This window comes from Pinus tabuliformis, chromosome 7 (genome assembly GCF_031772625.1).
Source record: "Pinus tabuliformis cultivar Carrire ecotype Pingquan chromosome 7, CPIR1, whole genome shotgun sequence".
Lineage (NCBI taxonomy): Eukaryota > Viridiplantae > Streptophyta > Pinopsida > Pinales > Pinaceae > Pinus > Pinus tabuliformis.
Genome location: NC_142293.1, coordinates 1,586,542,194 through 1,586,566,665, shown reverse-complemented (window position 1 = coordinate 1,586,566,665; position 24,472 = coordinate 1,586,542,194). Strand labels below are relative to the sequence as shown.

The following is a 24,472-nucleotide window of genomic DNA, read 5'->3' as shown; positions in this document are numbered from 1 at the left end:
GTTGGACGAGTTCATGCAAGGAAAAAAAGAATGGATGAACAATTGGAGTCGTCTTCTAAAAAACAAGGAAATGTGGACCACGCGCCTGAGATAATTCAAGATTCTATTATACCCAATATTGGTATGGAAATTTCATGCTATGCGTTGTTTTACGTTAAATGCGATATATTATCATGTTCAACACATTTGCATGACTATATGAACTATTTTTATTGTTACAGCTGAGGGACCCACATCTCACAACATTCCAAGTTGTCGAATTCGTTTATTCGATGAACATGCTACTGAAAAAAGATCTAGCATTGGGAACACTGCTTCAGCGATTAACACTCCAATATCCTCCCCAAGGGTGCTCCCCCCTATTGTTGAACCAATTAAGATGTATCATCGCCCACACCCACCACCTTTTTCCTCCATAAATTCTTCCATGCCTATAACCACCTCTGTAATACCTTCCCAATGCTCACCCCTACCCTTCAATCATCCACCATTCTCATTTTTTCAATCGTCCACCCTTAACATTCCAATTTCCCCCCTAGGTTAATCCCCCGGCCTACAGTGATTCCCACTATTGTACAACCGGTGGGGGTGTATCGTCGCCCGCACCCACTACCTTTTCCCTATTTCACATCCACCATGCCTTTATCCAGCGCCCCTGAACCATGCCTATATCCGTCACCAAGTGCTCCGCCATCTACCCAGGAAGGGTTGTCTTCTCCATTGCCTCAAATCCTCACGGTGAGAATGAGTATTTGATCAAAATATCATCATGAATTAATGAAATTGATTATATGCCTTTCAATTTTTACAACTAATTGATTATTGTAATTTTTTGCAGAGACATGAATTTGGAAATCCACCTGGGAGTGCCTCATGGGACGAGGGTGACTTATAGACCCATACGGTAGATCGATCATGCTGTTGTTTTTCCATTATGTCATTGATGGGCATGAGATTCCATTATTTATGTTGGAAATGAAGTTCTATTTTGTAAAAAAGAAACATGTATAGTTGGACCTATTTTGAATAAAAAATACATAAATTTATATTTGTGTTTATGACAACATCTTCATTGAATTTTAAATCCTTATGTGGATGCGATGTTATATTCTATCAATGTTACATTACTTTTTGATGAATAGTTGTAACGGATTTTGTTTTTATTAGTTACAAATTATCAAGTTTATAAGTTAAGTTACTTTTATATTTATATCTTATTTGATGTTTAAAATGTAATCTTAAGACTTATACCTCGCACCTCAAGATTAATCTGTCTAAAAATACATATGCCTTTCAAACTTGATACTAGATAAAAAAACAATAACCACACATTACAATCCAATATCGCTTTAAAAATATTCTTACCAAGTCTCTTAACAAATATGTAACCGTAGATATTTTTATCATAAGCTACCATACAACAACGACTCTTAAGTATAAACAAAATATATATCGAAAAAAATATGAAAGCTTAAATATATTTTCACATCCTCAACCTTAGAATATTCATTTATTTCTTTACATATGAATTATAGTTTATAGTTTATGTTCATATTCCATATATTTTACATGTGAGAATCAACCCATTTAATAAACATGTACTTGTTATTTAACCTCTTTAACCTTTATTGATTTTTTTTTTGTTTTATGGGGTTAAGGGTGTGATTGGAGAAGAGAGAATATTAAGATTACCAAAATAAAATTACAATTGAAATAGTAAGGAAGTATAAAGTTAAAAGTTGTATTTTATAATTTTGAGATGGTTAATATTCTAAAGTGAAATATTGATTTTTGAGAGTGGAAATATCGATGGATAAAAGTATATATTTGGAATCCAAAAATGTGAATTCCATTAATTTCAAACCTCCAAACTGTGAATTTTGGTTTTGATATTCAAGTCTTTTCTTTAAAACATTGTTTTATAGAAAATGAATAGTATAGGCTGGCAATAAAAAAATTACATAAACAAGTGATTTACATATACGTAATATTAAATTGAAATAAATAAATCGATGTAATGTTAAATTTGAATATTTTTCTTTTTCCAATTTACAACTCCACTAAAATTTAAGAAGATTTGGTTTACTCATCTTGGATAAACGATGATCAAGTGCTCTGTTAAAACACTGCTTCAATTACCCGCCGTGTTAAATTAATATATTGGACATGATGAAGATGTATAACTGTCAAATTTACAAAAAAAAAATATTAAGAAGATTTGCTTTTACTTTTTATATATTATCTAATGTAAGCTCTACAACTTTCAAGAAATACGGTTAATTAAAAACACAACTCAAAGTCATTATAATGATATAATAGTTGTGCAAAGAGGCTCATACTACGATAGAGGTATAATTTTTTCTCAGCAAGAAAAGTATATATATATTTATTCTAAATAATAAACAATGTTGGACGTAATTAAAAACAAAAAAAATTATACATATTTGGTTAGTTTTAATTAAAAACATTAAAAAACATCAATAATCTCACTCTCTCTTAGCTAATTTTGTTGTTGATATCACAACCCCATATGAAAGAGATATAGTAAAAATATTTTACTCACTCTTAACAAAAAAATAAAATATTTGGATGCTCATGTGAAATAACATAATATTATATCAATTTTAAAAGTTTTAATTAAAAACATCAATAATCTCACTCTCTCTTAGCTAAGTTTGTTGTTAATATTACAACCCTATATGAAAGAGATGTAGTAAAAATATTTCGCTCACTCTTAACCAAAAACAAAATATTTAGATGTTCATGTGAAATAACATTATTTGTATCAATTTTACAAAAAGAAAGTGTCATATATATGTGTGTGTAAAATGCATAATTCTTACATTCTTTAAAAATATTCCAATATAAAACTTGAATAAACTATCTTAATATCTGCATTATCAACTTTATACATGTAGATAAATAAAGTCAAAAAAAAAAATATGTATAAAAAATATTTGAACTTGAAAAATGTAGTAAATGAGAATAAAAAATTTAGTTATTTCCTAGAATAATTAGAGATCTGTGTATTTTGTTTAATTTTAAATTTCTGGCATTTAAAAAATATTGATAACACAACCAATATATATATATATATATATATAGGTTATAAATTAAATATTTCAATATGGAAAATAGAATTTATAACAAATATTTTAATGAACTTATGAAGTATATATCTCAATGTCAAATATATACATATTACATATATTTAAAATATATATGTATTTATCATATAAAACACCTTGAAAAATAAAAATTTTCGGTTAAAATATTTCAATAATTGAAAATATAATTTATTTTGGTTAAAACATTTTAAGTATTACCACTATTCTATGTTTTAGCTCTTTTTCAGGTATTTTTTTGGGTCATTTGAGATTGATTTATCAAAAACTTGTTAAATTATAAATTTACTTTGTGTAATCTATGTAATCCTAGTGCTCAAAAGATATGCGAATGTCTTACGTATATACGGAAGATATGCGCATGTCTTACGTATATACGGAAGATATGCGCATATACGGAAATTGGGCATGTCTTCCGTGTATACGGAAGATATGCGCATATACGGAAATTGGACATATACGGAAGATATGCGCATATATGGAAATTGAGCATATACGGAAGACATGCACATGCACATGTCTTCCGTATATGCACAGATTCCATATACAGAAATTGTGCATATACGGAAACTGGGCATATACGGAAGACGTGCGCATATCTTTCGTATATGCCCAATTTCCGTATATGCGCATATCTTCCGTATACAAGAATCGCACACATACGGAAGCTGTGCATATATGGAAGATGTGCGCATATACGGAAATTGGGCATATACGGAAGATATGCGCACGTCTTCCGTATATACGGAAAATATGCGCATATATGGAAATTGGGCATATACGGAAGATATGCGCATATACGGAAATTGGGCATATATGGAAGACATGCGCATATCTTCCGTATATGCACAGATTCCATATATAGAAATTGAGCATATACGGAAATTGAACATATACGGAAGATATGCCCAATTTCCGTATATGCGCATATCTTGAGTATACAGGAATTTCACACATACGGAAACTGTGCATATATGGAAGATGTGCGCATATACGGAAATTGGGCATATACGGAAGATATGCGTATGTCTTCCGTATATACGGAAGATATGCGCATATATGGAAACTGTGCATATACGAAAGATGTGCACATATACGGAAATTGGACATATACGGAAGATATGCGCATGTCTTACGTATATACGGAAGATATGCGCATATACGGAGATTGGGCATATACAGAAGATATGCGCATGTGTTCCGTGTATACGGAAGAGATGCGCATATATGGAAATATGCGCATATACGGAAGATATGCGCATATACGGAAATTGGGCATATACGGAAGATATGCGCATATACGGAAATTGAGCATATACGGAAGACATGCGCATGTCTTCCGTATATGCACAGATTCCATATACAGAAATTTTACATATACGGAAACTAGGCATATACGGAAGACGTGCGCATATCTTCCGTATATGCCCAATTTCCGTATATGCGCATATCTTCCGTATACAGGAATTGAACACATACGGAAGCTGTGCATATATGGAAGATGTGCGCATATACGGAAATTGGGCATATACGGAAGATATGCACATGTCTTCCGTATATACGGAAAATATGCGTATATACGGAAATTGGGCACATACGGAAGATATGCGCATATACGGAAATATGCGCATATACGGAAGGCATGCGCATATCTTCCGTATATGCACAGATTCCATATACGGAAATTGGGCATATACGGAAATTCGGCATATACGGAAGATATGCCCAGTTTCCGTATATGTGCATATCTTCCGTATACAAGAATTGCACACATACCGAAACTGTGCATATATGGAAGATGTGCGCATATACGGAAATTGGGCATATACGGAAGATATGCGCATGTCTTCCGTATATACGGAAGATATGCGCATATACGGAAACTGTGCATATACGAAAGACATTCGCATATACGGAAATTGGGCATATACGGAAGATATGCGCATGTCTTCCGTATATACGGAAGATATGCGCATATACGGAAATTGGGCATATATGGAAGACATGCGCATGTCTTCCGTGTATACGGAAGATATGCGGATATACGGAAAATATGCGGATATACGGAAAATATGCGCATATACGGAAGATATGCGCATATACGGAAATTGAGCATATACGGAAGACATGCGCATGTCTTCCGTATATGCACAGATTCCATATACAGAAATTGTGCATAGACGGAAACTGGGCATATACGGAAGACGTGCGCATATCTTCCGTATATGCCCAATTTCCGTATATGCGCATATTTTCCGTATATGCGCATATTTTCCGTATACAGGAATTTCACACATACGGAAACTGTGCATATATGGAAGATGTGCGCATATACGGAAATTGGGCATATACGGAAGATATGCACATGTCTTCAGTATATACGGAAAATATGCGCATATACGGAAATATGCGCATATATGGCAGATATGCGCATATACGGAAATTGGGCATATACGGAAGGCATGCGCATATCTTCCGTATATGCACAGATTCCATATACAGAAATTGTGCATATACGGAAATTGGGCATATACGAAAGATATGCCCAATTTCCGTATATGCGCATATCTTCCGTATACAGGAATTGCACACATACGGAAACTGTGCATATATGGAAGATGTGCGCATATACGGAAATTGGGCATATACGGAAGATATGCGCATGTCTTCCGTATATACGGAAGATATGCGCATATACGGAAACTGTGCATATACGGAAGATGTGCGCATATACAGAAATTGGGCATATACGTAAATTGCTTATATATAGAAGATATGCGCATGTCTTCCGTGTATACGGAAGATATGCGCATATACGGAAATATGCGCATATACGGAAATTGGGCATATACGGAAGATATGCGCATATTTCCGTATATGCCCAGTTTCCGTATATGCACAATTTCTGTATATGGAATCTGCGCATATACGGAAGACATGCGTATGTCTTCCGTATATGCGCATCTCTTCCGTATATGCCGAGTTTCCGTATACAGGAATTGCGCATATACGGAAACTGTGCATATACGGAAGATGTGCGCATATATGGAAATTGGGCATATACGGAAGATATGCGCATGTCTTCTGTGTATACGGAAGATATGCGCATATACGGAAATCTGTGCATATACGGAAATTGGGCATATACGGAAGATATGCGCATATACGGAAATTGGGCATATACGGAAGGCATGCGCATATCTTCTGTATATGCACAGATTCCATATACAGAAATTGGGCATACGAAAATTGGGAATATATAGAAGATATGCGCATATACGGAAATTGAACATACGGAAATCTGTGCATATACGGAAATCTGTGCATATATGGAAATTGGGCATACGGAAATCTGTGCATATACGGAAATTGGGCATATACGGAAGACATGCGCATATACGGAAATTGAGCATATACGAAAGACATGCGCATGTCTTCCGTATATGCACAGATTCCATATATAGAAATTGTGCATATACGGAAAATGGGCATATACGAAAGACATGCGCATATCTTCTATATATGTCCAATTTCCGTATATGCGCATATCTTCCGTATACAGGAATTGCACACATACGAAAATTGTGCATATATGGAAGATGTGCGCATATACGGAAATTGGGCATATATGGAGGATATGCGCATGTCTTCCGTATATACGGAAAATATGCGCATATACGGCAATTGGGCATATACGGAAGATATGCGTATATACGGAAATATGCGCATATACGGAAGATATGCGCATATACAGAAATTGGGCATATACGGAAGGCATGCGCATATCTTCCGTATATGCACAGATTCCAGATACGGAAATACCCCAATATACGGAAATTGGGCATATACGGAAAATATGCCTAATTTCCGTATATGCGCATATCTTCCGTATACAGGAATTGCACACATACGGAAACTGTGCATATATGGAAGATGTGCGCATATACGGAAGATATGCGCATGTCTTCCGTATATACGGAAGATATGCGCATATACGGAAATATGCGCATGGAAACTGTGCATATACGGAAGATGTGCGCATATACGGATATATATGGCATGTCATATACGGAAGATATGTGCATGTCTTCCGTATATACGGAAGATATGCGCATATACGGAAATTGGGCATATACGGAAGATATGTGCATGTCTTCCGTGTATACGGAAGATATGCGCATATACGGAAATCTGTGCATATACGGAAATTGGGCATATACGGAAGATATGCGCATATACAGAAATTGAGCATATACGGAAGACATGCGCATGTCTTCCGTATATGCACAGATTCCATATACAGAAATTGTGCATATACGGAAACTGGGCATATACGGAAGACATGCGCATATATTCCGTATATGCCCAATTTCCGTATATGCACATATCTTCCGTATATGCGCATATCTTCCGTATACAGGAATTGCACACATACGGAAACTGTGCATATACGGAAGATGTGCGCATATACAGAAATTGGGCATATACGGAAGATATGCGCATGTCTTCCGTATATACGGAAAATATGCGCATATACGGAAATTGGGCATATACGGAAGATATGCGCATATACGGAAATATGCGCATATACGGAAGATATGCGCATATACGGAAATTGGGCATATACGGAAGGCATGCGCATATACGGAAATTGGGCATATACGGAAGGCATGCGCATATCTTCCGTATATGCACAGATTCCATATACGGAAATTGGGCATATACGGAAATTCGGCATATACGGAAGATATGCCCAATTTCCGTATATGCGCATATCTTCCGTATACAGTGATTGCACACATACGGAAACTGTGCATATATGGAAGATGTGCGCATATACTGAAATTGGGCATATACGGAAGATATGCGCATTTACCTTAATCTTAACTAGAGTATTTGATTTCAATTTTGTTAAAATTGGTGAAAAGTGCATATGTAAATAAATGACAGATACACAAAATGCTTTAGATAATTGTCATTATCATAATATACGGAATCGAATATACATGAGTTTGGATTGTGTTAAAGTTCATTATCACCCTTACATCGAGGTGTCAATGTACTAAAGAGCATAGTAAATTTATGCACATTTCATATATGACTATTTGATGCACCTCAAACGATAGTGAGTTTTGTTAATTGATCTGACCTGTGTACATGCTTAGAGTTAGCATGGTTTGAATTCCAAGGTGACACTATTAAGAACCTTTTAAAAGAAAAAGAAAGAAAATAGAAATGTAGGCTAATTTTAAATGTCATATATGTACCAAAGAGCATAGTTGATATTAACATGAATAAGCACTAACAAAAATATATTTAGTAAAACTTTTACCTAAATTTATTTATTAAAAATATAATATAATTAAACTAATTTAATTAAAACATTTTAAAATTAATATTTAATATTTTTTGAATAAATTATGTATTAAATTTGAAACAAAACATTATTTAAATCTAAATTGAGAAATGTTGATTCTGAGATAAATAATACTTATTGACATAACTAGAAATTACTCTGAAATAAACCACACCTATTGGAATGTCAAGTGGAATGTTGAATCATCTTTGACCATTCTTCAACTCCCAAGCCATAAGCAAAGGAGTTTTTGGACCTCCAAAGGAATTTTGAGTCAATTCAACCCCTTAGCGGGAAAATTCATGAATTGGTTTTAATTAAACGTTATTGAGTCTTCAACATGTGGATGACTAGTAAAAACAAATTATAGAGGAAGAGTCCAACTAGCCATTCGCTAGTCGTTATCTAACCATTAAGAAAAGTTTTACAAAAGGATAGTCTCTCCTCTAGTAAGTGTTGTTGAGTAGGAGATGATTTTGATGCGATAATACAAAGAAACTATTTGTGAAAATACTCTCTTATGCATTGAGTTGATCTTCTATGCCTTTTCTTCTTGGTTTTTTCCTACAATATTGTGCTTTTAAGGACTAAGTTGCAGGTATACTTAAGCTATCACAATAGTATCACAACAGTCTGTAGAGGGTCATGTGGAAGGGGAGATCAAGGCCCAGGTCTTCACCTCACAATTTGCTAGTTGCCAAAAATACTCTTTTCCAAGTGTTGGACAAGCTCTCTTAGGGGGGAATCTCCCTTCACATTTGTGAGCTATCGACACTAGTGTTGCTATTATAGTTGGGGGATCTCAAAGGAGTAGATCCTCCTAGTGTGGTTGAATTTTCTTGCAGGTTGTCCAAGGCTAAAAGAGGGGGATAATCTTGCCCCCAACTCCCCACTCATCTCTAGTCTCAAAGGGAAAATCAACAAAAAAAAAAGGTTGTGATCGCAACTCTGCAAATCGGTAAGCTTAAACAGAAACGGTAAAACCTCACCCTTCAACCATCTCGTCATTTAAAAGTTCTTTAAAAAAATTCCTTTTATATTTTTATTACTAGCTTCCTACAATTTACGTATCATATATAGCGCTAGTAAACCTTGAAGAAAAAGAGCTTAAGTATTTATCACAGCCAAGGAATTGATATATCTATTTTTAAGATTATTTTGCCACATTTACACGAGTATATCTAGTTTATGTGTGCAAATGTGCAGGAAGATATAGCTGTAGCAAACTTTCATTTGCATATTTTCACTCAACAAAGCTCCCTTTTACAAGCAAATATATTTTATTTGCCTTGGTTTAGCTCAGATTTATTTATTAAGTTTATATCTTGAAAATATAGCATGGATTTAGTTATTTCAACCCTTTATAAATGTATTTCTTTGTTGAAACAAATTTCTATGTTGCGTACCCAAGGGGTTTTGACCCCAAGACCTCATAATGAATTTTCAGCTTTGTAGAAAATCATTTTATTGCAGGCCTAAAGGATTAAAAGTGGTTTAAATAGTCCAAACTTATACCTTCTAACCTCCTCCCAGGCACTTTTGGGTGAATCTCAAGGGGAAGTATCGAGAACATTGACTTTATATAACCATAAAATTAAACAATGCTCCCGTAAAATAATTTCAACAAAAACAAAACCATGTTTAAAAGAATTCAAAGTTCGGAAAACATTGTTTTAAATACAAATTTAAATGATTAAAAATAAATAAAATGTTTTAAAAATTATTATTATAGAAATTATAACACATGAAAAACAAGTGTTACATAGTCGCTAGTGTAGCTAGTTCTGCCTTTTAGTTTAAATATAGCTAAATTGAAATAAAAAACAATAAAGACAAATAATTTCTATTGTATTTTCTCTTTCTTTCATAAGTGGTGATAACACTTAGCTCATGCATATGGAAAAATACTTTTAATGCTAGTGGAAATACACATCCCATCATCAATCTCGAAATGAATGTAAAATTGAGATATAACCGGAGCTTCAACATAATGAATACTCTCTACAATTGCTATATATATGTAAGCCATGTACCAAGGGCTTGAATTGATATAATACTTTGAAAGTATATTTCATATTCTCTTTATTGTATCAATTAGTTAATCGATTTTAGATACCATTATCTTTTATAGAAGTGGTTATAGTTAGGGATCTTCCATTTATAATAAGGAACTTACTTGCTTTAAAGCATGCTATTATATAATCTCTTTATCTAGAACTTCTCATTTCACAAAACATTTTATTTTATTTTATACACACACACACACACACACATATATATAGCATGCTTACCTCGTAAGATTAATCGATACATTTCCATGAACACTTTAAACGAACCTTCCCCTTATTGTTAAATATTAAAAAATTAATTAACATTTTGTAAGTTCAAATTTATATTTATTTTTAATCTTATTTTAATTTATCTTTATTTTTTTAAATCATGTTTATCCTTGTTTGATATTAAAACAATATGATAATGACAAATGAGATCTGAAAAAAAAAATAAAAATTAATAAGGTATTTCATTTTTTACAATTTTATTTTCATGTTTAAAAATTATCATAAATATTCCAACATTAATATAATTTTGTTAATTCTTCAAAATGTATTAAAAATATTTTACTTTTGTTGATTGTCTAAAAAGTATTCAAAAAATTCCATTAACATCATAGTTTTGTTGAGTTAAAAAATTAAGAATGTGAGTAGCATGACACATATTTTAAAATGTAGATTTAATTTTAATTCTAGGTTGGATATTATAAGAGAGAATATTTTTGATCTTCTATCTTTTTAGATTCATAAAAGTGACAAACATATTTATCTGAATATGTTTTGGGAATTAATTCATATTTTAACATGTTTAATTTCTTTTTTTTTCCCTCTTCACACTAATTAAGACAAGGAGATACTTTTGATTTTAGAAATTAATCTCATCATTATAATATCTTAGTGTTAATTCATATTTTAACATGTTTAATTTCCCTTTTTTCCTCTTCACACTAATTAAGACAAGGAATGACTTTTGATTTTAGAAATTCGAGTTAATCTCATCATTATAATATCTTAGTTTTATTCTTCTTCATATTTCTTTATCACGGAAAAACTTTTCATTAAATATTATGTCATTTTAGCTTGAGCAAAAAGTGACTTTGAATAAAGTGAAAAATAATTTTAAGAAACCTCTTACTTTCATAATACTTATCCATATATATAATATACATAATCATATCCATAATTTTAATAACAAAAAAAACTTGTTTAGTTTTATAATAAAATAAGATTTATTAAATATTAATATTTTAAATATTAATTTTTATATTAATTAAAAAGTAATTATTATATTTTTTCCAACCCATGGCTTAAATATAATTTACAAAAAATTAAATAAACTTTCTATAAAATTATTTTATTAATTAAAAATAAATAATTTACAAAATTTCTAAATAAACTTTTTATAAAAAAATTATAACTTTTATACCTTTACTTTATTATTTAAAAATAAATTTAAAGTAGGAACTATATCTCAACTAATAACAACATCTTTTAATTGTAATTCTTATATTTTAGTTTTTGGAAAGAATTAATATTTAACGTAATTAATCATTATTTATAAGTGAGTTAGGGCATAGTTTCAGTCTTATCAAATATTATGAATTCTAAATAATTGAATTTATTTGTAACGATGATGTAATGATGCTAAGATTAAGATTATTTGGAACAAAATTTCCGTTATAACCTTGGACATTGATATTGTTTGTTTTTATGGCCAAGATAAGAGATATTTTTGGAACAAAACTCCCATTATAACCTTGGGATATTGATACTATTTTTTTTAAGGAGAATCCTACCTCGATAACAAACCCACAACTAATGATCCTCTAAACTTTAGGTTTTGTTTTTTGTTTTTTCTTTTGGTTGAAGTAGTTCTATTAAATGCAAGGAGAAAATAACAATAACGCGGAGATAATTTTCATTATTTTATTAATGGTTTTTTTTAGTACATTAAAGTTGTAACTAAAATTAGATGTTGGGGAAAACACAAAATTAAATTAGTTATCACCATTTAACATTAATAACCAAGTGTGATTGTTGTAAAATTTCCTCTCCATCTATCCATAATCTTCCCTTCACATGCATGGATGGTGTTGGTGATGAAAACCTTAAATTCCATGAAACATTTATCAATTGCAATCTTTCTTTTATTGTCCTTTACTTTAATAATGTATATAGTACGGATTAATAATAGAAATAACATATTTAACAAATAACATATTTAACAAATAACATATATTTTAATTTAACTATATTTAAATTAAGTTAGCATTTTTAGAAGGCACCTTTACTTTTTGATGAAAAAAATATAAATTTTCCATAAAATTTTATACAGACAATAGATTAATATGAACAAATATGATATTAAAGCTTACAAAAAAATCATTCATAAATAGAGTTCGTATTATCTCTGGGTAGCTATAGATAATGCAATCATGAAATATCTCATTATTTTAATTGTACTTTTTATTAATAGAAAGTGATATGTTTTTATTGTTTTTTACTCTAATTTAACTATATTTAAACTAAGTAAAGATAGCTACTTTGCAGTCTTTGTTCAAATGTGAGAACTAGTTCATACTTTTGGAAACTTAATAATTAAACTATGCCAAAGCTAGCTTATTTTGAATTATAAGTTTTAAAGTTTTAATGGTCGAATATTAAAAAAACCATTATGTTGTGTGATTGTGAAAATAAAGAATCAGTTACATATTATTATTTTGCGATTGGAATATTTGCAAATTAACAATGTTTAATATTCCGAAATGGTCCAATATAATTGGTTTGATGGGAATCAATGAAAGTTGATGATTACATTGCAGTGCACTGTTATTATTATAAATCATTTAGTTCAATTTTCGTGAGATTGGAATTTAGCTAATTTTTGTGAGATTGTAATTTAATTAAAATTTTAAAAGTAAAAATTTAGCCTAAATTTGAGAGGATATATATTTAATATAATTTTATAAATAATAAAAATATATAAATTTTAATTATGTATATATAAATAGATTTTATATAGCTTTGAGGGTTAATATAGTTTGTTGAGCTTCTCTAATTAAGGCATCTTTGTTATTGAGAGGTCATGAGTTGATTTCTCTCAATACTCTGGGGTTAGACTTTGTGATTGAGTCAACAGAAAGTGATCCTTTTGAGTAGATCTTCCTATTACAACTATTATGTGAACATAGTGGTCACTCATCTCCGAGAACGTAAACCACATAGAAAAAGACAAAAAAAAATTATATGTAAATTAATATTAATTTATAAGTTTTTATATTATATTAGTTTTTATATTTTATTTTTATAACAAACTTAGGAATATATATAAGTTGACTGTAAACATTAATGGCTTGTGGATAAATTGGAGATTCATCGAGGTTGTCCACCTCATAAAACTATCCATCAATGTACAAAACCATAGTTTGGATTATTTATATTTGTTATAACATTGTGGGTGCATGTATAAATGGAAAAATTGCAATTCAAGTCAGTCCCAATTTCCACTGAAACAATATTCCAATTTCTTTTTGGGCGAGACTTACGATGTAACAATTTAGGCAACAATATCAAAGAAATAGTTTAGCTATTACATAAAACATGTGATCCTCGACCCATAAAGCATAAATTTAAACCATACATTCTTATAATTATAAGAATTAAACAAATAAAGTACGTGAGTGTTAATGGGTTGCGAATAAATTGGAGATTCAACGAGGTTGTCCACATCACAAAGTTATCTATCAATCTACAAAACCATAGATTAGATGCTTTATACAGGTGCATGTATGAATGGACAAATTGTGATTCAAGTTGATCCAAATTTCCACTGCAACAATATTCCAATTTCTCTTCGGGCGAGACTTACTATGTAACCTTTTGAGCAACAATATAGTTTAACTATTGAAGAAAACCTTTGATCCTCGACCCATAAAGCATAATTTGAACCATACATTCCTACAATTATAAAAATTAAACAAATATCAACAAATTCTCCTTTAAAATAGTGAAAATACGGGTAAATTTAAGAGTTTAATTAATGGAAATGAGATGAACCAAATATAAAAGACGAATTTGAATTGATAGTTCGATGTCTCTTGAAATCCGATGAATTTCAAATTTCATGGACAAAAGTAGCAGGAAATAGTAACTTAGTTGTTATTGCATTGACATGATGATGCTAACATAACATTAGCCTTTTTTTCAGGAAAGAAAAAACATGTTTTTACTATAAAAAGCCAGTTTACATATGCCAATATTCAATGTACAATATGTTCTGCATAACCATAATACTACACCACCTAGCCAACAAGGTGTAAGTGTGATCTCAAAGAAAAAAATTCCCGATGGGCCGGCCAAAAAATATATAGACCTAAAAGCGACCATATAACCAGAGTTTATATGCACCTATTTTAGTTGTGAACATATACAAAAAGACATATTTTCCATGACGTTGGGAAAACATTGATAGCTATACCAAGACCAATGCACCTGTATAAGGCTGCATAAAAAACGGTAAGAAAAATTACCATATCATCGAAACAATTAGAGACAAAAAGCCTTTGTTCTGTGTGCCAGACATAGCAGGTTGTATAGAATATTCAACAACCTACTAAATGAAAAGATAACAAGACCCTAGGTGGTTCTCCTCGGCCAAATCGAATGAAGAGAATCACTTCCTTCTTCCTTGTCATCACATTTATTAGTGGCACCAAATGACAAATTAAGGCCCAATCACCTGAGACACTAGATCAGATAGGCCTACTTTATTTTGACCCCCCCTTAATTTGGAAATGGTGGGTTTTTTTAATCAAATGTCTCTAAAATCTAGGAGGAATTTATTGAAATCACAAGCTTCATGGTAAATCCTGTGCAATAGCAGTGCCCTAGGGTTTTTTCCGTCAAATTTCTCTAAAATCTAGCAGAAATTTATTGAAATCACAAACTAGATGGGTAGTCTTGTGCAAACGAAGTGCCCTAGGGGTTTTCTAGGGTGCTGAGTCCCTATATACAGTGAAAAAAACTAGTTTAAATAGCACAAATCAAGATTTCACCTCAGATTTTTCCACCGGATTTCACACTAGAAAATCCAAAAAATTGCACTAAAACCAACTACGAAAAAAAAAGGGAGAAAAAGAAAGAAAAAGAAAGATAAGATTGAAATCTGCAACATCTTTGTGAAGTATTTATATTTTTTCTTTAAAAAATAAAAATTTTGAAAGATGTATTCTAAAATAAACCAAATAAAACACTAAAAATTTAAAGTAGAAACAAATCACACCTATTCATATAACTAAATTAAACTACACCTATTCATATAACTAGATTAATGTAAACAGAGATATCGTTGAAATCTATAACATTCATAATTTTTCTTTAAAGAATGGAAATTCTGGAAAAACTTATTCTAAAATACACCACTAAAAATTAACAAATATATAGTTGAAATCTACAACATTATTATTTTCCTTTTTTAAAACTAAAATTATGAAGACCTATCACACCTATTAACATAACCAGAAACTATCTACGTGAGCAGAGGGATGATTGAAATGGGTGCTCAGAAATGCGGTCACATATGGAGATAATGACGTCTTGGAGCGGTTTACTGCATTAATAATTAATAACATTAGATTTTGTTAATTATGCTTTGATAAGGATGCCAGGAGACTGAGCACTGAATCGTTCAGGAATATATTATCCTGTTTTTATTCCTTTGTATATATTTGTGTGCATTATTTCGCCTTTAAAGTCACGGATTCACTGTTTCTTGGATTGATGCGATAGCAGCTAGGATAAAGTTGGACAGATAAGGGCAAACGTAGCTAGTGAAGGGCAGTACTTCAGAGGAATATCATGCAAATATATTTAAAATCTTTATGATGTTGACATTTTAAAGACATACTTAGCACCTGGAAACAATTTTTGGAAAAAAAAATGATGTATTAAAAAGTCTAAAGAATACAGAGATTACATATATTGAAACTGTCCTTGTAGCCCCTTTATAGATAAAACAATGGCTAAAGTTATATTATTGTAGCCTAAGTCATTTAAACTTGCTGGAATGTTTAGCCTTCAAAGTAGCAAACCTAGTGGGTTTAGTGAGAGCAATGCTAGTTGAGCATATATGCTCTATGTATTGCTTGCGTGACTTGAACCCACGTGCTTTCAAGTCCTTTGGCGTGATTTTGGTCCTTTTAACCATAGCATCAACATTTATCTTTTTTGTTTTCTGTGGAAATTAAAACATTATCAATAAATATCAAAATCCACATAGATATAATGAAAATATGCTGACCATGTAACGAATATGAAAAGACATTTCATTGACTAGCTATCAATAAATATCAAAATCTATATAGATATAATGAGAATATGGTGAACATGTAACGAATATGAAAAGAAAATGCATTAACTAGTCATAAAAAAATATGTCAATGTTATTATGAGCTAAGATATGTAGTATATAACTTACCTCTCTTAATTTATCTTGAAGTCTAGGTGAATGCCGCAATGGTTGAGGAGAATGTGATTTTTGCTGAGTATCATGTCCACCATCATACATGTGCAAAGGTGTTTTAGGAGATGTACATTCATTACTCTGAACATTAGATTATACATAGATATAAGTATGTGACTCAAAAAGAATTAAATGTAAAAATATGATAAAATTATAAGAGTATAAATAAATATAGTCTTACCTTGCATTGTGACATTGGACATGAAGATGGTTGTAGCATTTGAACCATTTCATTTCCATTCTTCTTAAGGCTTCTACAAGGGGTTTTCATTGATTGTGATGGTTCCAAAGGGAACACCTGCACCATAAATAAGAAATAACACACACGCACATAATAATAAAAATCAAAGATAACGATATATAATACAGAACATCCATTTCTCATCCCATCATTATGGTAAAACATAACAATTTATATATTAATATTTTCGGTGGAATAGGTTATATGGATTAAAAACTTACTGGCCTAGTAACCCCTTGAAAACCTTGAAATCTAGGTGAGCGTCGCAATGGTTGGTGGCTTGAATTTGGGGAATTTTGTTGATTAGGCTATGCATATCAATAACAATGAGAAATTAGTATACAATTATAATAAATATAAATATTATTTAATGTTAAAATGTCTAAAAAATTAATATATGCAAAAAAATGGACTCAACTGTGTTGTCATTGTCCTGATTGGTTTCATCAAAGTTTAATATATGGTTGTGCCCATCTGATCCTTCTTCCCCCACATCATCGGGAACCTCAGTGCTTGCTTTCTCTTTTAAAACAATATCTATGCGCTTCATTGTCTCCATGCGTCTACGAGGTAGACTCTGATCCCAACGTTGAATTTTTTCACAAATCCTTTGCTTTGAAGTGTCATTAAGCTGATCAAATGTAACAACTGACTGTGAAAACAAGTTTCAATGAATTTAGTCCACAACAATAAATTAATATTAATAGAAAACATATACAGATAAATACTAATAAATACTTACAGCTGAAAGAATTTCTTCATTGACAATATTAATAAAAAATCATAAACAAATAAATACTAATAAATACTTACAGCTGAAAGAATTTCTTCATTGACAAATCTTTTATATGCTTGTTGTCGTGCACGACATAGCCTTGCATCTAAGTCATATTGTATTTTGGCATTTTGCCTTTTAACTGCACTTGTTGATTTGACCGCCCATGTAGCATTTGCATCTCTTGCTCGACCTCTTTGACGTGGAGGAATTGGTGGGAGATTGTGGGTGGTAGTGCGATGATGATTAAGGCCAGATAGCTTAGATCGACTCAAATTCCCCGCACAGCCACCAACAAGACAAGTGAACACTTGCTTGGTGCCTTTGATAGTTACCTCCCATTCATGTCTAATTTCCTCCATTTTCTTACTTCCTTATAAATGAATATGTAAACAACAATGTTGTTAAAAACATCATAAAAACACATTAAAATAAAAATCAATATTCATATCTATTTTTTTGTGGTCACTGTGCACATCCGGCAAGGACAAAGTCTGTAAGTGCTTTCATCAACTGATTTTAGTCTGAATATCTAAAGTGTTAATATTTAATGTAAATAATGTCAACTCTCATTTCTTCCTATTTCCATTTGTAATTTAGATTAATTAGTTTCATGATAAAATTTGAAACTTTCATCCGTTGGGAAAATCTACCTACCTGCCGTGAATCTACTTTCCGGCACAACAAAAATACTATTATTTTCAGACACAGCTAACAAATTATTTAAAGAAATTTAAAAAATGCATGCTACATTCCACAAGCACAGCGTATCAGTTTATAGCTGTTCAAAAACCATTTTAGAAATAAAAATAAAGTTCAAAACGCAATAACAAAGCTTATCAGAGTATAACAATTTAAATCGTATGTGCTTTTCTAGACTCAAAAATCTCTTTCGAAATAAAAATAAACTGCAAAATATAATAGCAAGGCTTAGGAATAAAAGGACATGATAAAATAGAGAATGATTATGGCAGGCTCTACATAAGTAGTGAGACAAGTATGAGAATGATGAACTCTGTTGAAAAATTCTTACATAAAACAAATCTTAAAAAGAAAAAGTGACCTCAAGCAAACTAAAGTAGAATAGTATACTCAATGAAATCGTGTATAGAGAGTTTCTAAACACAATCAATTAGATGGAATTAACAGGCTCACGTTATTTCTGGTTTTAGTTATACAACTATATACAATTGATGAGAATGCCAAACTTTAATTGTTGTCACCATTGTTACAATACATTATAATTTTGACCTTTTATTGTTACCAGTCATACAAGTCCCAGCCTAATTACCACTGGTACTTGGATTGCCCAGTAAGCTCTGATATGATATTTGACTAAAATTTGACTTCTGAACGCATTTGATTTGTATGCAGCGACTAAAAGTAGAATTAGTCAAAGACACTACAAAATCTAAATCCATTTATGAGGCAACCCTTGATTGGGCCAACAAAATGTGATGCATCTTTGGAATATAAATGAATTGAAAAATATGATGACAAGATTCCCTGATTAAACTCATTAAAAGCATCTCGACGGAAAGGTTTCCGGTTTCAATCCTGGACATAGAAACATCGATATTTTCTCTGGGTTTGAGCTGAGAGTTGAATAAATTATGATGTAACATCAGCTGCAATGCCTCTGCGAAGAAAGAACAACACTCATTCTCAGTATGCTCATAAAGCATAAAATACCCATTGTTTAATAAAAAGGCATTCCCCCAATATTGAAAATATGTTCCATTAACTGTATCCTTTCTCACTTTGTCTTCATGACATCTAATGAAACAAATAATGATACCCTTTATGAAAAAGTTATCAATGTGAGAGAGGATTAGTTTCACCGGGAGAGGATAAAGTTGTCAAAAATTGATTTATTAGTTAGTTTACTGATTCAATAAATAGTATATTAATAGATTCAGTAATTCAAATATATTTTATGTTACATATTTATTAATTAGTTTAGTAAAATATTGTGTTAATTCAACGACTTAAAATTATATATTTTTTAATAAAATAATTTTAAAAATTAATTAAAAAATAGAAAAACAATTTATATTTCAATTTTTTAATTTCTCTCTATAAAATTTAATTGTGTTGATTTAACTTAAGTATTTTAAAAAGTAATAAATTTGTGGGGAGGGAAATTTGTCAAGAGGCCCAATCAAGGGTTTGATCCATCCGATAATCATGCAAACCCTCGAATTGTGTATTGTATTGAGGATTTCGGGGACACCACGGGCCAGATTCATCAATCTCTGGCGGAGCTGAAGCACTTGAGGCGTAACACGTTCAAGGCTCAGATGAGCAACGTGGAAACGTGGATGAGCGCGGTGCTCACCAACGAGGACTCCTGTCTCGACGGTTTTCAGCCTGCCAGTGGGAGGGTTAAGGCCATGGTCACGCCCCGCGTGCAGAAAGTGAGTAAATTAATCAGTAATGCCCTTGCCCTTGTCAACAAATTCGCAGCCACTGGAGAAGAATTTGAGCTCGATGTCTGACAGCAGAAACCCTCACGGAGTTCTTTGATGTCGGTTAATATATATTTTCAATGTTAATAGAATCTGCGTATTAGAGGTTTCTCGCCATCTGTACCTTTGACGTTATGCGAAATTTAGCATATTTTGAATTGTAAACTATATGCTAGGTTGATATATGAGCTCGATGTCTGACAGCAGAAGCCCTCACGGAGTTCTTTGATGGCCCTTGATATATATTTTCAATGTTAATATAATCTGCGTATTAGAGGTTTCTCGCCTTCAGTACCTTTCACATTATGCGAAATTTAGCATATTTTGAATTGTAAACTATATGCTATGTTGATATAAAGTTAGTTATAATTGATTCTCGCTGAAAAAAAAAAAACCCTCGAAACTGTGTAATACAGTTTTTGGAATTCAGTTCCAGCGGAGCTCAATAATGGAATTTTGGGCGTCACTAAAATATTTGTTAATTCTGAGATTATGAACCCTCGAATTTGAACAAAATGAAAGTAAATTCAAAAACAACAATTTTAACACCAGATGGATGAACGGACATAACTGAGCAATAAATTCAAAAACAACAATTTTATCAACAGATTGATGAACGGACATAAATTCGCAGAGGAGATAAATGGTCTTTTACGCAGAAACAGTGATGACGGAAATTATTACACCAGATTAAAATTTTGCACTTCAATGAAGTGATTTGCAGCTCAAATTAGAATGTTAGGCGAGTCCAAATAGATGTTAAAATTCACCAAGAATTCGCAGGCTTCAGATGTACTAACCTTGCCAACAGCAAATCTCGATAACCAATGGCCAGCTCCTCCAGGTATTGAACGTCTCCTCTGTTCTGTTCGCCACGGAGTGCTCAGGAATGGTTTTGCAGATAATGTTCTGTTCGCCGCGGAGTGCTCAGGAATGGTTTTGCAGATAATTTTTTGTTCGCCGCGGAGTGCTCAGGAATGGTTTTGCAGATGAGCTGGCCGGGACTTTGAAGGTCGGAGGAGGTTGGTCCCGTTCGTGCGTGAGGTAAATGAGCTCTCCCGTCAGTCATTAATCCGATCTGAGTGGAGGCCACGCTCTCCCGTCCGTCATCAATACGATCTCCGTCCGTCATCAATACGATCTGATGGGAGGCTGCGGGCAGGGTCGCCGGGGGTTTCGATGGGCAGTCGGAGCGGGATGCCGGAGACAGATAAAGTTTACGATGCATGGTCCGATGATGTATGGTCGATGATGCTCTATGAGGCTGTCAGAGGGGTACCTCCATAGCATTAACTTTGCTATGGAGGTGGAAATAGGACTCGCCGTCGTGCATATCCCTTGGTATGTTTTCAGAGGTCAGCTTTTGGTTGTACAGTGCAGAGGAAAAGCGTGATGAACTATACACAACGTTGGCAGATATTTTGGTTTGAGAGGACGTGTGATATTCTCATCAACTTAGTCACACAAGTGACAAAGTGTGTGTGATGTGACGTGACGAAACTTGTCACACCATGCACAGTGATTAATATTTAACAGGATTGGAACCAATGATTTGCCCATACTAAAATACATTTAAACCATCTATATATTATAAGAGGCTTATACACGTGTCTTCCACCATTGAAGTGCATAGTTTGAATGGAAATGTAAGCTGCGTGGAAAGTGTAGAGAAAGTGATGGAGAGTGAGAGAAAGTGTACAAAAAATTATTCCATTTTTCCACTATAAAACCATGGGGCTAGCCCGGGTTATCACATGCCATAACGGAGACAGAACTCAGTTTTTGCAGCAATTTTCTATAGTTCTTGCAGCAATTTTCTATAGTTCTTGAGAGTTCCGATCGTCTACTTTGCCATGGATTTGCAACGAGTGTTCACCACTGGAGATATGCGAATTCTCGTCTATCTCACAGTGGCCATCGTATCCGCTTACCTGTTTTACAGGTGACTTCGCCCCTCTTTGAAGTTGCCACCCGGTCCCCGTGGTTGGCCCATAATCGGGCACCTGCATCTCATGGGGAAACTACCTCATAGGTCCCTGGATCGACTCTGCAAGACATACGGACCACTCATGTATATGAGACTCGGATCCGTTCCCTGCGTGGTCGCCTCCACGGCTGAGATGGCCCAACAATTTCTCAAGACGAACGACGTCATCTTCGCTTCCCGCCCCCGAGTGGCAGCCGGGAAATACACCGTCTACAACTACTCCGACATCACCTGGTCTCCTTACGGAGAGCACTGGCGGCTCAGAAGGAAACTCTGCCTCATGGAGCTTTTCAGTGCGAAGAGACTCGAATCCTTCGAGTACATCAGAGTAGAAGAGGTGGCCCGGATGATACGTTCCGTGTTCGAGACATGCCGGCGGGGCCTCCCCGTAGAAATCAGGGAAGAGACGACAAATGTTAGCAATAATATAATTTCTCGGATGGTTTTGGGACGAAGGTACTTGGACGAGAAGGCGGGGAACAAGATAAAGCCGGCGGAGTTCAGGGAGATGTGGGAGGAGCTGTTTGTGCTAAACGGGGTTTTAAATATTGGAGACTTTATACCGTGGCTCGCCTGGCTAGATCTCCAGGGTTACGTGAGGCGAATGAAGAAGTTGAGCAAACGGTTGGATGTTTTCCTGGAGGAAGTGATAGAAGAGCACGAAAGCCGAAGGGCGGGCGTAGAGAATTATGTGGCGAAGGATATGGTGGATGTTCTGCTGCAGTAGGCCGACGATCCCCAGCTGAATCTGAGTCGAGTCAAAGTCAAAGCATTCACACAGGTATGCACTTACAACTTTTCTCGCCTTGACCAATCTTTTCTAATAATTCTCTGAACCATTTGAATTTTTGTGTGTGCAGGACATCATAGCGGGCGGCACCGAGAGCTCTGCGACGCTCGTGGAGTGGGCAATGGCCGAGCTCCTTAAAAAGCCAGAAACCATAGAAAGGGCGGTGGAAGAGCTAGACAGAATGGTGGGAAGAGAGCGGTGGGTGGATGAAAAGGACATTGGTGGGCTCCAGTATCTGCAGGCGATCGTGAAGGAGATGATGAGGCTCCACCCGGTGGCTCCCATGCTCGTTCCCCGTCTCTCCACGGAGGCCTGCAAAGTCGACGGTTACGACATTCCTGCGAACACAAGGTTACATGTTAACGTATGGACTATCGCCCGAAATAGTGACTTTTGGGAGAAACCTGACGAGTTTCGACCGGAGAGATTCGAAGGGAGCCGTTGGACGTGAAGGGAAGAGATTACGAGCTGCTGCCGTTCGGGACGGGGAGGAGAATGTGCCCGAGATATAATCTGGGACTGAAAGTAGTTCATTTGGGTTTGGCTAATCTCATCCATGGATTCCACTGGTGCCTGCCTGATGGCCATAACCCCAAGGACTTGGATATGGGCAAGACCTTTGGGCTTTCCACCCCTAAAACACAGCCTCTCGTTGCAATGGCCCGACCTCGCCTGCCTTCGCATCTCTACAACATCTGCTCCTCCGAACAGGACACGCAGATATGTAATATGTATTAAACCATATAGATGTTATAAGTATTGTTATCATCGCTCCACCAAGAAATGTGATTCCGTGGCTTCACCAACAAGGGCCCAGTAGTAATATCTCGGGTTCATGTGTAACTATCCTTCTGTTAAATATTTTTATTAAACGTGCTTTCGACTTTCAATTTGTCGGGGTTTGTAATGGAAATATTAAAAATAAATTATGATTTTGTGGTGCATTTCAAGATAGGGTCTTTTAATTTAAAATGGGTTTTTCTCATTATTTTATATTTACCAAACTCAACTTCAAAATTGAATTATAGCCAACTACTCTCACAAAACAAGTGTCGCATAAAAGGTACCAACCGGAGAAGGACAACGGAACTATCTCGATGGCTTCCAATGCTTTTTCTTTTCTGTCGCGTGCAGAGGACACATTTATAGTGTTCTCCAG

At 33.7% G+C, this 24,472-nt stretch overlaps 1 protein-coding gene and 1 pseudogene across 1 annotated transcript; both read left to right on the top strand.

Annotated features, from left to right (window-relative positions):
• The first annotated feature begins 636 nt into the window (after positions 1-636).
• Positions 637-20,566, top strand: LOC149254158 (pectinesterase inhibitor 10-like). The gene is made up of 3 exons (XM_089454705.1): positions 637-738; positions 839-884; positions 20,208-20,566. The coding sequence occupies exons 1-3, from the start codon at positions 637-639 to the stop codon at positions 20,564-20,566; spliced, it is 507 nt and encodes a 168-aa protein (XP_089310831.1).
• A 1,856-nt stretch (positions 20,567-22,422) lies between these two features.
• On the top strand, positions 22,423-24,061 carry LOC149254157 (trimethyltridecatetraene synthase-like; annotated as a pseudogene).
• Positions 24,062-24,472: the final 411 nt, after the last annotated feature.